The sequence below is a fragment of the Heptranchias perlo genome, unplaced genomic scaffold, assembly GCF_035084215.1.
Source record: "Heptranchias perlo isolate sHepPer1 unplaced genomic scaffold, sHepPer1.hap1 HAP1_SCAFFOLD_1843, whole genome shotgun sequence".
NCBI lineage: Eukaryota > Metazoa > Chordata > Chondrichthyes > Hexanchiformes > Hexanchidae > Heptranchias > Heptranchias perlo.
In genome coordinates this window covers 8024-20870 of record NW_027139123.1, presented here as the reverse complement: position 1 = coordinate 20870, position 12847 = coordinate 8024, and the positions used below count along the sequence as shown (strand labels likewise).

At 65.7% G+C, this 12847-nt stretch overlaps 1 protein-coding gene across 1 annotated transcript; it reads right to left on the bottom strand.

The window, feature by feature from the left end:
• Positions 1–32: 32 nt before the first annotated feature.
• LOC137309854 (caspase-2-like) lies at positions 33–11557 on the bottom strand (the record flags this gene model as incomplete). Its single annotated transcript, XM_067977869.1, has 3 exons — positions 11280–11557; positions 4018–4168; positions 33–197 (listed from the first exon to the last, which is right to left on the bottom strand). Coding segments are annotated over exons 2-3 (315 nt in total), but the record flags the coding sequence as incomplete, so codon positions are not given.
• Between the last annotated feature and the right edge of the window lie 1290 nt (positions 11558–12847).

Here is a 12847-nt window from a genome sequence, read left to right as displayed (position 1 = left end):
TCCAGAGCTGGCCCCCTCCTCCCTCCTCTTACCTCAGGACCAGTCTCCTGCACCGATAGCCTGGGCTGTAGCAGACTGACCAGGTGCTCCTGCTTGGTGTCGATCAAGGCCGTACAGAAGGTATCGAACGCTCGAGGGCCCCTCTTGGGCAGCAGTTTCAGGAGCTCCACATTCTTCAGAAAGGTCCCACACTTGGACTGGGGGCACAGAGAGAGAGAGGAGAGGTCAGAGAGAGAGCAGAGGTCAGGGAGGGAGCAGAGGTCAGAGAGAGAGAGAGCAGAGGGCAGGGAGGGAGCAGAGGGCAGAGAGAGAGAGCAGAGGTCAGAGAGAGAGAGCAGAGGGCAGGGAGGGAGCAGAGGCAGAGAGAGAGAGCAGAGGTCAGAGAGAGAGAGCAGAGGGCAGGGAGGGAGCAGAGGTCAGAGAGAGAGAGAGCAGAGGGCAGGGAGAGAGAGCAGAGGGCAGAGAGAGAGAGAGCAGAGGTCAGGGAGGGAGCAGAGGGCAGAGAGAGAGAGAGCAGAGGGCAGGGAGGGAGCAGAGGGCAGAGAGAGAGAGAGCAGAGGTCAGGGAGGGAGCAGAGGGCAGAGAGAGAGAGAGCAGAGGGCAGGGAGAGAGCAGAGGGCAGGGAGAGAGAGCAGAGGGCAGAGAGAGAGAGAGCAGAGGTCAGGGAGGGAGCAGAGGGCAGAGAGAGAGAGAGCAGAGGGCAGGGAGGGAGCAGAGGGCAGAGAGAGAGAGAGCAGAGGTCAGGAGGGAGCAGAGGGCACAGAGAGAGAGAGCAGAGGTCAGGGAGGGAGCAGAGGGCAGAGAGAGAGAGCAGAGGTCAGAGAGAGAGAGAGAGCAGAGGGCAGGGAGGGAGAGCAGAGGGCAGGGAGAGAGAGCAGAGGGCAGGGAGGGAGCAGAGGGCAGAGAGAGAGAGCAGAGGTCAGAGAGAGAGAGCAGAGGGCAGGGAGGGAGAGCAGAGGGCAGGGAGGGAGAGCAGAGGGCAGAGAGAGAGAGCAGAGGTCAGAGAGAGAGAGCAGAGGTCAGGGAGAGAGAGCAGAGGGCAGGGAGAGAGAGCAGAGGGCAGGGAGGGAGCAGAGGGCAGAGAGAGAGAGAGCAGAGGGCAGGGAGGGAGAGCAGAGGTCAGGGAGGAGCAGAGGGCAGAGAGAGAGAGCAGAGGTCAGAGAGAGAGAGCAGAGGTCAGGGAGAGAGAGCAGAGGGCAGGGAGAGAGAGCAGAGGGCAGGGAGGGAGCAGAGGGCAGAGAGAGAGAGAGCAGAGGGCAGGGAGAGAGCAGAGGTCAGAGAGAGAGAGAGCAGAGGGCAGGGAGAGAGAGCAAAGGTCAGGGTGGGAGGAGAGGGCAGGGAGGGAGGAGAGGGCAGGGAGGGAGGAGAGGGCAGGGAGGGAGGAGAGGGCAGAGAGAGAGAGCAGAGGTCAGAGAGAGAGAGCAGAGGTCAGAGAGAGAGAGCAGGGGGCACAGAGAGAGAGAGCAGAGGTCAGGGAGAGAGAGCAGGGGGCACAGAGAGAGAGAGCAGAGGTCAGGGAGAGAGAGAGCAGAGGGCAGGGAGAGAGAGCAGGGGGCACAGAGAGAGAGAGCAGAGGTCAGAGAGAGAGAGCAGGGGTCAGAGAGAGAGCAGGGGTCAGAGAGAGAGCAGGGGTCAGAGAGAGAGCAGGGGTCAGAGAGAGAGCAGGGGTCAGAGAGAGAGCAGGGGTCAGAGAGAGAACAGGGGTCAGAGAGAGAACAGGGGTCAGAGAGAGAGCAGGGGTCAGAGAGAGAGCAGGGGTCAGAGAGAGAGCAGGGTTCAGAGAGAGAGAGAGCAGAGGGCAGGGAGAGAGAGAGCAGAGGGCAGGGAGAGAGCAGAGGGCAGGGAGGGAGAGCAGAGGGCAGGGAGAGAGAGAGCAGAGGTCAGGGAGAGAGAGCAGAGGGCAGGGAGAGAGCAGAGGGCAGGGAGGGAGAGCAGAGGGCAGGGAGAGAGAGCAGAGGGCAGGGAGGGAGAGAGCAGAGGTCAGAGAGAGAGAGAGCAGAGGTCAGAGAGAGAGAGCAGAGGTCAGAGAGAGAGAGAGCAGAGGTCAGAGAGAGAGAGAGCAGAGGTCAGAGAGAGAGAGCAGAGGTCAGGGAGAGAGAGCAGAGGTCAGGGAGAGAGAGCAGAGGTCAGGGAGAGAGAGAGAGAGAGAGCAGAGGTCAGAGAGAGAGAGAGCAGAGGTCAGAGAGAGAGAGAGCAGAGGTCAGGAGAGAGAGCAGAGGGCAGGGAGAGAGAGAAGAGGGCAGAGAGAGAGAGAGAGAGCAGAGGTCAGAGAGAGAGAGAGAGAGAGAGCAGAGGGCAGGGAGAGAGAGCAGAGGTCAGAGAGAGAGAGAGCAGAGGTCAGGGAGAGAGAGCAGAGGGCAGGGAGAGAGAGCAGAGGGCAGAGAGAGAGAGAGAGAGCAGAGGTCAGAGAGAGAGAGAGAGAGAGCAGAGGGCAGGGAGAGAGAGCAGAGGTCAGAGAGAGAGAGAGCAGAGGTCAGAGAGAGAGAGAGAGAGCAGAGGTCAGAGAGAAAGAGAGAGAGCAGAGGTCAGAGAGAGAGAGCAGAGGTCAGAGAGAGAGAGAGCAGAGGTCAGGGAGAGAGAGCAGAGGTCAGGGAGAGAGAGCAGAGGTCAGGGAGAGAGAGCAGAGGTCAGAGAGAGAGAGAGAGCAGAGGTCAGGAGAGAGAGCAGAGGTCAGAGAGAGAGAGCAGAGGTCAGAGAGAGAGAGAGCAGAGGTCAGGGAGAGAGAGCAGAGGTCAGGGAGAGAGAGCAGAGGTCAGAGAGAGAGAGAGCAGAGGTCAGGGAGAGAGAGAGCAGAGGTCAGGGAGAGAGAGCAGAGGGCAGAGAGAGCAGAGGGCAGGGAGAGAGAGCAGAGAGGTCAGGGAGAGAGCAGGGGTCAGGGAGAGAGCAGGGGTCAGGGAGGGAGCAGGGGTCAGGGAGGGAGCAGGGGTCAGGGAGGGAGCAGGGGTCAGGGAGGGAGCAGGGGTCAGGGAGGGAGCAGGGGTCAGGAGGGAGCAGGGGTCAGGGAGGGAGCAGGGGTCAGGGAGGGAGCAGGGGTCAGGGAGGGAGCAGGGGTCAGGGAGAAGCAGTTAGTTCGACCGCCCTCAATGCCTGAGGGCCGGGACCCATGGTCACCAGCTCAACACTGGGACCACAGCACAGGCCTCCCCTCCCCCTCCCCCTCTCCCTCCACCACCCACTCCCCTCTCCCCTCCCCCTCCCTCCTCCATTCCAGGTCGGTCCGAGGCCTGGGGTCCAGTCCCTCCCTCCCTCCAGTCCCCTCCCTCCCTCCTCCAGTCCAGGTCGGCCCGAGGCCTGGGGTCCAGTCCCTCCCTCCCTCCTCCAGTCCCTCCCTCCCTCCTCCAGTCCAGGTCGGCCCGAGGCCTGGGGTCCAGTCCCTCCCTCCCTCCTCCAGTCCCTCCCTCCCTCCTCCAGTCCAGGTCGGCCCGAGGCCTGGGGTCCAGTCCCTCCCTCCCTCCCTCCAGTCCCTCCCTCCCTCCTCCAGCCCAGGTCGGCCCGAGGCCTGGGGTCCAGTCCCTCCCTCCCTCCTCCAGTCCAGGTCGGCCCGAGGCCTGGGGTCCAGTCCCTCCCTCCCTCCCTCCTCCAGTCCAGGTCGGCCCGAGGCCTGGGGTCCAGTCCCTCCCTCCCTCCAGTCCAGGTCGGCCCGAGGCCTGGGGTCCAGTCCCTCCCTCCCTCCTCCAGTCCAGGTCGGCCCGAGGCCTGGGGTCCAGTCCCTCCCTCCCTCCTCCAGTCCAGGTCGGCCCGAGGTCCAGTCCCTCCCTCCCTCCCTCCAGTCCAGGTCGGTCCGAGGCCTGGGGTCCAGTCCCTCCCTCCCTCCTCCTGTCCCTCCCTCCCTCCTCCAGTCCAGGTCGGCCCGAGGTCCAGTCCCTCCCTCCCTCCCTCCAGTCCAGGTCGGCCCGAGGCCTGGGGTCCAGTCCCTCCCTCCCTCCCTCCTCCAGTCCAGGTCGGCCCGAGGCCTGGGGTCCAGTCCCTCCCTCCCTCCCTCCAGTCCCTCCCTCCCTCCTCCTCCAGTCCAGGTACCTCGATCAACTCCAGCATCTCCTCAGTGATGATTTCCTGGGCCAACAGATGCTGCAGGAGTTCCCCGGGGACCAGTTGCTTGGCCAGAATCACGTGGTGCCACCGCAGTGTCTCCTGATGGTGCTTTCTCATCCCGCAGAATCCCAGCATCCTGAGGGAAGGAAGAGCATTAATACTCGCTCCTCGCCCCGAGTCTCGGCCCGTTAACGCTCGCTCCGAGTCTCGGCCCGTTAACGCTCGCCCCGAGTCTCGGCCCGTTAACGCTCGCCCCGAGTCTCGGCCCGTTAACGCTCGCTCCGAGTCTCGGCCCGTTAACGCTCGCTCCGAGTCTCGGCCCGTTAACGCTCGCCCCGAGTCTCGGCCCGTTAACGCTCGCCCCGAGTCTCGGCCCGTTAACTCTCGCTCCGAGTCTCGGTCCGTTAACTCTCGCTCCGAGTCTCGGCCCGTTAACGCTCGCTCCTCGCTCCGAGTCTCGGCCCGTTAACGCTCGCTCTGAGTCTCGGTCCGTTAACGCTCGCTCCGAGTCTCGGTCCGTTAACGCTCGCTCCGAGTCTCGGTCCGTTAACTCTCGCTCCGAGTCTCGGCCCGTTAACGCTCGCTCCGAGTCTCGGCCCGTTAACGCTCGCTCCGAGTCTCGGCCCGTTAACGCTCGCTCCGAGTCTCGGCCCGTTAACGCTCGCTCCGAGTCTCGGCCCGTTAACGCTCGCTCCGAGTCTCGGCCCGTTAACGCTCGCTCCGAGTCTCGGCCCGTTAACGCTCGCTCCGAGTCTCGGCCCGTTAACGCTCGCTCCGAGTCTCGGTCCGTTAACGCTCGCTCCGAGTCTCGGCCCGTTAACGCTCGCTCCGAGTCTCGGCCCGTTAACGCTCGCTCCGAGTCTCGGCCCGTTAACGCTCGCCCCGAGTCTCGGTCCGTTAACGCTCGCCCCGAGTCTCGGCCCGTTAACGCTCGCTCCGAGTCTCGGCCCGTTAACGCTCGCCCCGAGTCTCGGCCCGTTAACGCTCGCTCCTCGCTCCGAGTCTCGGCCCGTTAACGCTCGCTCCGAGTCTCGGTCCGTTAACGCTCGCTCCGAGTCTCGGCCCGTTAACGCTCGCTCCGAGTCTCGGCCCGTTAACGCTCGCTCCGAGTCTCGGTCCGTTAACGCTCGCTCTGAGTCTCGGTCCGTTAACGCTCGCTCCGAGTCTCGGCCCGTTAACGCTCGCTCCGAGTCTCGGCCCGTTAACGCTCGCCCCGAGTCTCGGCCCGTTAACGCTCGCCCCGAGTCTCGGTCCGTTAACGCTCGCCCCGAGTCTCGGCCCGTTAACGCTCGCCCCGAGTCTCGGCCCGTTAACGCTCGCTCCGAGTCTCGGCCCGTTAACGCTCGCTCCGAGTCTCGGCCCGTTAACGCTCGCTCCGAGTCTCGGCCCGTTAACGCTCGCCCCGAGTCTCGGTCCGTTAACGCTCGCCCCGAGTCTCGGCCCGTTAACGCTCGCCCCGAGTCTCGGCCCGTTAACGCTCGCTCCGAGTCTCGGCCCGTTAACGCTCGCTCCGAGTCTCGGCCCGTTAACGCTCGCTCCGAGTCTCGGCCCGTTAACGCTCGCTCCGAGTCTCGGTCCGTTAACGCTCGCTCCGAGTCTCGGCCCGTTAACGCTCGCTCCGAGTCTCGGTCCGTTAACGCTCGCTCCGAGTCTCGGTCCGTTAACGCTCGCTCCGAGTCTCGGCCCGTTAACGCTCGCTCCGAGTCTCGGCCCGTTACCCTCGCTCCGAGTCTCGGCCCGTTAACGCTCGCTCCGAGTCTCGGTCCGTTAACGCTCGCTCCGAGTCTCGGCCCGTTAACGCTCGCTCCGAGTCTCGGTCCGTTAACGCTCGCTCCGAGTCTCGGCCCGTTAACGCTCGCTCCGAGTCTCGGCCCGTTAACGCTCGCTCCGAGTCTCGGCCCGTTAACTCTCGCTCCGAGTCTCGGTCCGTTAACGCTCGCTCCGAGTCTCGGTCCGTTAACGCTCGCTCCGAGTCTCGGCCCGTTAACGCTCGCTCCGAGTCTCGGCCCGTTAACGCTCGCTCCGAGTCTCGGTCCGTTAACGCTCGCTCCGAGTCTCGGCCCGTTAACGCTCGCTCCGAGTCTCGGCCCGTTAACGCTCGCTCCGAGTCTCGGCCGTTAACGCTCGCTCCGAGTCTCGGCCCGTTAACGCTCGCTCCGAGTCTCGGTCCGTTAACTCTCGCTCCGAGTCTCGGTCCGTTAACGCTCGCTCCGAGTCTCGGTCCGTTAACGCTCGCTCCGAGTCTCGGTCCGTTAACGCTCGCTCCGAGTCTCGGCCCGTTAACGCTCGCTCCGAGTCTCGGCCCGTTAACGCTCGCTCCGAGTCTCGGTCCGTTAACGCTCGCCCCGAGTCTCGGCCCGTTAACGCTCGCTCCGAGTCTCGGCCCGTTAACGCTCGCTCCGAGTCTCGGCCCGTTAACGCTCGCTCCGAGTCTCGGCCCGTTAACGCTCGCTCCGAGTCTCGGCCCGTTAACGCTCGCTCCGAGTCTCGGCCCGTTAACGCTCGCTCCGAGTCTCGGCCCGTTAACGCTCGCCCCGAGTCTCGGTCCGTTAACGCTCGCTCCGAGTCTCGGCCCGTTAACTCTCGCTCCGAGTCTCGGTCCGTTAACGCTCGCTCCGAGTCTCGGCCCGTTAACGCTCGCTCCGAGTCTCGGCCCGTTAACGCTCGCTCCGAGTCTCGGCCCGTTAACGCTCGCTCCGAGTCTCGGTCCGTTAATCCTCGCCCCGAGTCTCGGTCCGTTAACGCTCGCCCCGAGTCTCGGCCCGTTAACGCTCGCTCCGAGTCTCGGCCCGTTAACGCTCGCTCCGAGTCTCGGCCCGTTAACGCTCGCTCCGAGTCTCGGCCCGTTAACGCTCGCCCCGAGTCTCGGTCCGTTAACGCTCGCCCCGAGTCTCGGTCCGTTAACGCTCGCTCCGAGTCTCGGCCCGTTAACGCTCGCCCCGAGTCTCGGTCCGTTAACGCTCGCTCCGAGTCTCGGCCCGTTAACCCTCGCTCCGAGTCTCGGTCCGTTAACGCTCGCTCCGAGTCTCGGCCCGTTAACGCTCGCCCCGAGTCTCGGTCCGTTAACGCTCGCTCCGAGTCTCGGTCCGTTAACGCTCGCTCCGAGTCTCGGCCCGTTAACGCTCGCTCCGAGTCTCGGCCCGTTAACGCTCGCCCCGAGTCTCGGTCCGTTAACGCTCGCTCCGAGTCTCGGCCCGTTAACGCTCGCTCCGAGTCTCGGCCCGTTAACGCTCGCCCCGAGTCTCGGTCCGTTAACGCTCGCTCCGAGTCTCGGACCGTTAACGCTCGCCCCGAGTCTCGGCCCGTTAACGCTCGCTCCGAGTCTCGGTCCGTTAACGCTCGCTCCGAGTCTCGGTCCGTTAACTCTCGCTCCGAGTCTCGGCCCGTTAACGCTCGCTCCGAGTCTCGGCCCGTTAACGCTCGCTCCGAGTCTCGGTCCGTTAACGCTCGCTCCGAGTCTCGGCCCGTTAACGCTCGCTCCGAGTCTCGGTCCGTTAACGCTCGCTCCGAGTCTCGGTCCGTTAACGCTCGCTCCGAGTCTCGGCCCGTTAACGCTCGCTCCGAGTCTCGGCCCGTTAACGCTCGCTCCGAGTCTCGGCCCGTTAACGCTCGCTCCGAGTCTCGGCCCGTTAACGCTCGCTCCGAGTCTCGGCCCGTTAACGCTCGCTCCGAGTCTCGGCCCGTTAACGCTCGCCCCGAGTCTCGGCCCGTTAACGCTCGCTCCGAGTCTCGGCCCGTTAACGCTCGCCCCGAGTCTCGGCCCGTTAACTCTCGCTCCGAGTCTCGGTCCGTTAACGCTCGCTCCGAGTCTCGGTCCGTTAACGCTCGCTCCGAGTCTCGGCCCGTTAACGCTCGCTCCGAGTCTCGGCCCGTTAACGCTCGCTCCGAGTCTCGGCCCGTTAACGCTCGCTCCGAGTCTCGGCCCGTTAACGCTCGCTCCGAGTCTCGGTCCGTTAACGCTCGCTCCGAGTCTCGGCCCGTTAACGCTCGCCCCGAGTCTCGGCCCGTTAACGCTCGCTCCGAGTCTCGGCCCGTTAACGCTCGCCCCGAGTCTCGGCCCGTTAACGCTCGCCCCGAGTCTCGGCCCGTTAACGCTCGCTCCGAGTCTCGGCCCGTTAACGCTCGCTCCGAGTCTCGGTCCGTTAACGCTCGCTCCGAGTCTCGGCCCGTTAAGACTCGCTCCTCGCTCCGAGTCTCGGTCCGTTAACGCTCGCTCCGAGTCTCGGCCCGTTAACGCTCGCTCCGAGTCTCGGCCCGTTAACGCTCGCTCCGAGTCTCGGTCCGTTAACGCTCGCCCCGAGTCTCGGCCCGTTAACGCTCGCTCAGAGTCTCGGTCCGTTAACGCTCGCTCCGAGTCTCGGCCCGTTAACGCTCGCTCCGAGTCTCGGCCCGTTAACGCTCGCTCCGAGTCTCGGCCCGTTAACTCTCGCTCCGAGTCTCGGTCCGTTAACGCTCGCTCCGAGTCTCGGCCCGTTAACGCTCGCTCCGAGTCTCGGTCCGTTAACGCTCGCTCCGAGTCTCGGCCCGTTAACGCTCGCTCCGAGTCTCGGTCCGTTAACGCTCGCTCCGAGTCTCGGCCCGTTAACGCTCGCTCCGAGTCTCGGTCCGTTAACGCTCGCTCCGAGTCTCGGCCCGTTAACGCTCGCTCCGAGTCTCGGCCCGTTAACGCTCGCTCCGAGTCTCGGCCCGTTAACGCTCGCTCCGAGTCTCGGCCCGTTAACGCTCGCCCCGAGTCTCGGTCCGTTAACGCTCGCTCCGAGTCTCGGTCCGTTAACGCTCGCTCCGAGTCTCGGCCCGTTAACGCTCGCTCCGAGTCTCGGCCCGTTAACGCTCGCCCCGAGTCTCGGCCCGTTAACGCTCGCTCCGAGTCTCGGTCCGTTAACGCTCGCTCCGAGTCTCGGCCCGTTAACGCTCGCTCCGAGTCTCGGTCCGTTAATCCTCGCTCCGAGTCTCGGCCCGTTAACGCTCGCCCCGAGTCTCGGCCCGTTAACGCTCGCCCCGAGTCTCGGCCCGTTAACGCTCGCTCCGAGTCTCGGCCCGTTAACGCTCGCCCCGAGTCTCGGCCCGTTAACGCTCGCTCCGAGTCTCGGTCCGTTAACGCTCGCCCCGAGTCTCGGCCCGTTAACGCTCGCTCCGAGTCTCGGCCCGTTAACGCTCGCTCCGAGTCTCGGCCCGTTAACGCTCGCCCCGAGTCTCGGCCCGTTAACGCTCGCTCCGAGTCTCGGTCCGTTAACGCTCGCCCCGAGTCTCGGCCCGTTAACGCTCGCTCCGAGTCTCGGCCCGTTAACGCTCGCTCCGAGTCTCGGCCCGTTAACGCTCGCCCCGAGTCTCGGTCCGTTAACGCTCGCCCCGAGTCTCGGCCCGTTAACGCTCGCTCCGAGTCTCGGCCCGTTAACGCTCGCTCCGAGTCTCGGCCCGTTAACGCTCGCTCCGAGTCTCGGCCCGTTAACGCTCGCTCCGAGTCTCGGCCCGTTAACGCTCGCTCCGAGTCTCGGCCCGTTAACGCTCGCTCCGAGTCTCGGCCCGTTAACGCTCGCTCCGAGTCTCGGCCCGTTAACGCTCGCTCCGAGTCTCGGTCCGTTAACGCTCGCTCCGAGTCTCGGCCCGTTAACGCTCGCTCCGAGTCTCGGCCCGTTAACGCTCGCTCCGAGTCTCGGCCCGTTAACGCTCGCTCCGAGTCTCGGCCCGTTAACGCTCGCCCCGAGTCTCGGCCCGTTAACGCTCGCTCCGAGTCTCGGTCCGTTAACGCTCGCCCCGAGTCTCGGTCCGTTAACGCTCGCTCCGAGTCTCGGCCCGTTAACGCTCGCTCCGAGTCTCGGTCCGTTAACGCTCGCCCCGAGTCTCGGCCCGTTAACGCTCGCTCCGAGTCTCGGTCCGTTAACGCTCGCTCCGAGTCTCGGCCCGTTAACGCTCGCCCCGAGTCTCGGCCCGTTAACGCTCGCTCCGAGTCTCGGCCCGTTAACGCTCGCCCCGAGTCTCGGCCCGTTAACGCTCGCCCCGAGTCTCGGTCCGTTAACGCTCGCTCCGAGTCTCGGCCCGTTAACGCTCGCTCCGAGTCTCGGTCCGTTAACGCTCGCCCCGAGTCTCGGCCCGTTAACGCTCGCCCCGAGTCTCGGCCCGTTAACGCTCGCCCCGAGTCTCGGCCCGTTAACGCTCGCCCCGAGTCTCGGCCCGTTAACGCTCGCTCCGAGTCTCGGCCCGTTAACGCTCGCTCCGAGTCTCGGTCCGTTAACGCTCGCTCCGAGTCTCGGCCCGTTAACGCTCGCTCCGAGTCTCGGACCGTTAACGCTCGCCCCGAGTCTCGGACCGTTAACGCTCGCTCCGAGTCTCGGCCCGTTAACGCTCGCTCCGAGTCTCGGCCCGTTAACGCTCGCTCCGAGTCTCGGCCCGTTAACGCTCGCTCCGAGTCTCGGCCCGTTAACGCTCGCCCCGAGTCTCGGTCCGTTAACGCTCGCTCCGAGTCTCGGCCCGTTAACGCTCGCTCCGAGTCTCGGCCCGTTAACGCTCGCTCCGAGTCTCGGTCCGTTAACGCTCGCTCCGAGTCTCGGCCCGTTACCCTCGCTCCTCGCTCCGAGTCTCGGCCCGTTAACTCTCGCTCCGAGTCTCGGTCCGTTAACGCTCGCTCCGAGTCTCGGCCCGTTAACGCTCGCCCCGAGTCTCGGTCCGTTAACGCTCGCTCCGAGTCTCGGTCCGTTAACGCTCGCTCCGAGTCTCGGTCCGTTAACGCTCGCTCCGAGTCTCGGCCCGTTAACGCTCGCTCCGAGTCTCGGTCCGTTAACGCTCGCTCCGAGTCTCGGCCCGTTAACGCTCGCTCCGAGTCTCGGCCCGTTAACGCTCGCTCCGAGTCTCGGTCCGTTAACTCTCGCTCCGAGTCTCGGCCCGTTAACGCTCGCTCCTCGCTCCGAGTCTCGGTCCGTTAACTCTCGCTCCGAGTCTCGGTCCGTTAACGCTCGCTCCTCGCTCCGAGTCTCGGTCCGTTAACGCTCGCTCCGAGTCTCGGTCCGTTAACGCTCGCCCCGAGTCTCGGCCCGTTAACGCTCGCTCCGAGTCTCGGCCCGTTAACGCTCGCCCCGAGTCTCGGCCCGTTAACGCTCGCTCCGAGTCTCGGTCCGTTAACGCTCGCTCCGAGTCTCGGCCCGTTAACGCTCGCTCCGAGTCTCGGCCCGTTAACGCTCGCCCCGAGTCTCGGCCCGTTAACGCTCGCTCCGAGTCTCGGTCCGTTAAGACTCGCTCCGAGTCTCGCTCACCTCAACGTCTCCTCGATATTCACCTGTTTTTTGGCTGCGTTGCTCCGGACGACGCCACCCTTAGTCGATCAGCTCCCTCCTCGGTTGCTATGGGCCCTCACCCGGTTGCTATGGGCACTCCCCCGGTTGCTAGGGGCCCTCCCCCGGTTGCTAGGGGCCCTCCCCCGGTTGCTATGGGCCCTCCCTCGGTTGCTACGGCCCTCCCCCGGTTGCTATGGGCCCTCCCCCGGTTGCTATGGGCCCTCCCTCGGTTGCTATGGGCCCTCCCCCGGTTGCTATGGGCCTCCTCCCCCGGTTGCTATGGGCCTCCTCCTCCGGTTGCTATGGGCCCTCCCCCCCCCCCCGGTTGCTAGGGGCCCTCCTCCCCCGGTTGCTAGGGGCCCTCCTCCCCCGGTTGCTAGGGGCCCTCCCCCGGTTGCTAGGGGCCCTCCCCCGGTTGCTATGGGCCCTCCCCCGGTTGCTATGGGCCCTCCCCCGGTTGCTATGGGCCCTCCCCCGGTTGCTAGGGGCCCTCCTCCCCCGGTTGCTATGGGCCCTCCCCCGGTTGCTATGGGCCCTCCCCCGGTTGCTATGGGCCTCCTCCCCCGGTTGCTATGGGCCCTCCCCCGGTTGCTATGGGCCCTCCCCCGGTTGCTATGGGCCCTCCCCCGGTTGCTATGGGCCTCCTCCCCAGTTGCTATGGGCCCTCCCCCGGTTGCTATGGGCCTCCTCCCCCGGTTGCTATGGGCCCTCCCCCGGTTGCTATGGGCCCTCCCCCGGTTGCTATGGGCCTCCTCCCCCGGTTGCTATGGGCCCTCCCCCGGTTGCTATGGGCCCTCCCCCGGTTGCTATGGGCCCTCCCCCGGTTGCTATGGGCCCTCCCCCGGTTGCTATGGGCCCTCCCCCGGTTGCTATGGGCCCTCCCCCGGTTGCTATGGGCCCTCCCCCGGTTGCTATGGGCCCTCCCCCGGTTGCTATGGGCCCTCCCCCGGTTGCTATGGGCCCTCCCCCGGTTGCTATGGGCCCTCCCCCGGTTGCTATGGGCCCTCCCCCGGTTGCTATGGGCCCTCCCCCGGTTGCTATGGGCCCTCCCCCGGTTGTTAGGGGCCCTCCTCCCCCGGTTGCTATGGCCCTCCCCCGGTTGCTAGGGGCCCTCCTCCCCCGGTTGCTATGGGCCCTCCCCCGGTTGCTATGGGCCCTCCCCCGGTTGCTATGGGCCCTCCCCCGGTTGCTATGGGCCCTCCCCCGGTTGCTATGGGCCCTCCCCCGGTTGCTATGGGCCCTCCCCCGGTTGCTATGGGCCCTCCTCCCCCGGTCTCTCCGGTCGATCCGCTCCCCGCTCTCGATTTCCTCAATCAAACAGGCGCGGTGGGTGCCGGGATCGCCCGCCCGCGTCCGGAGGACTCGCTGGGAGGACTCAGGTGTATGCCGGGACGGATCGGGAGCTCTGGGAGGACTGACTGGGAGGACTCGGTGGGAGGACTCAGGTGTATGCCGGGATGGATCGGGACCTCTGGGAGGACTCGGAGGGCATGCCGGGATGGAGCGGGAGCCCTGGGAGGACTCGCTGGGAGGACTCATGGGATGAC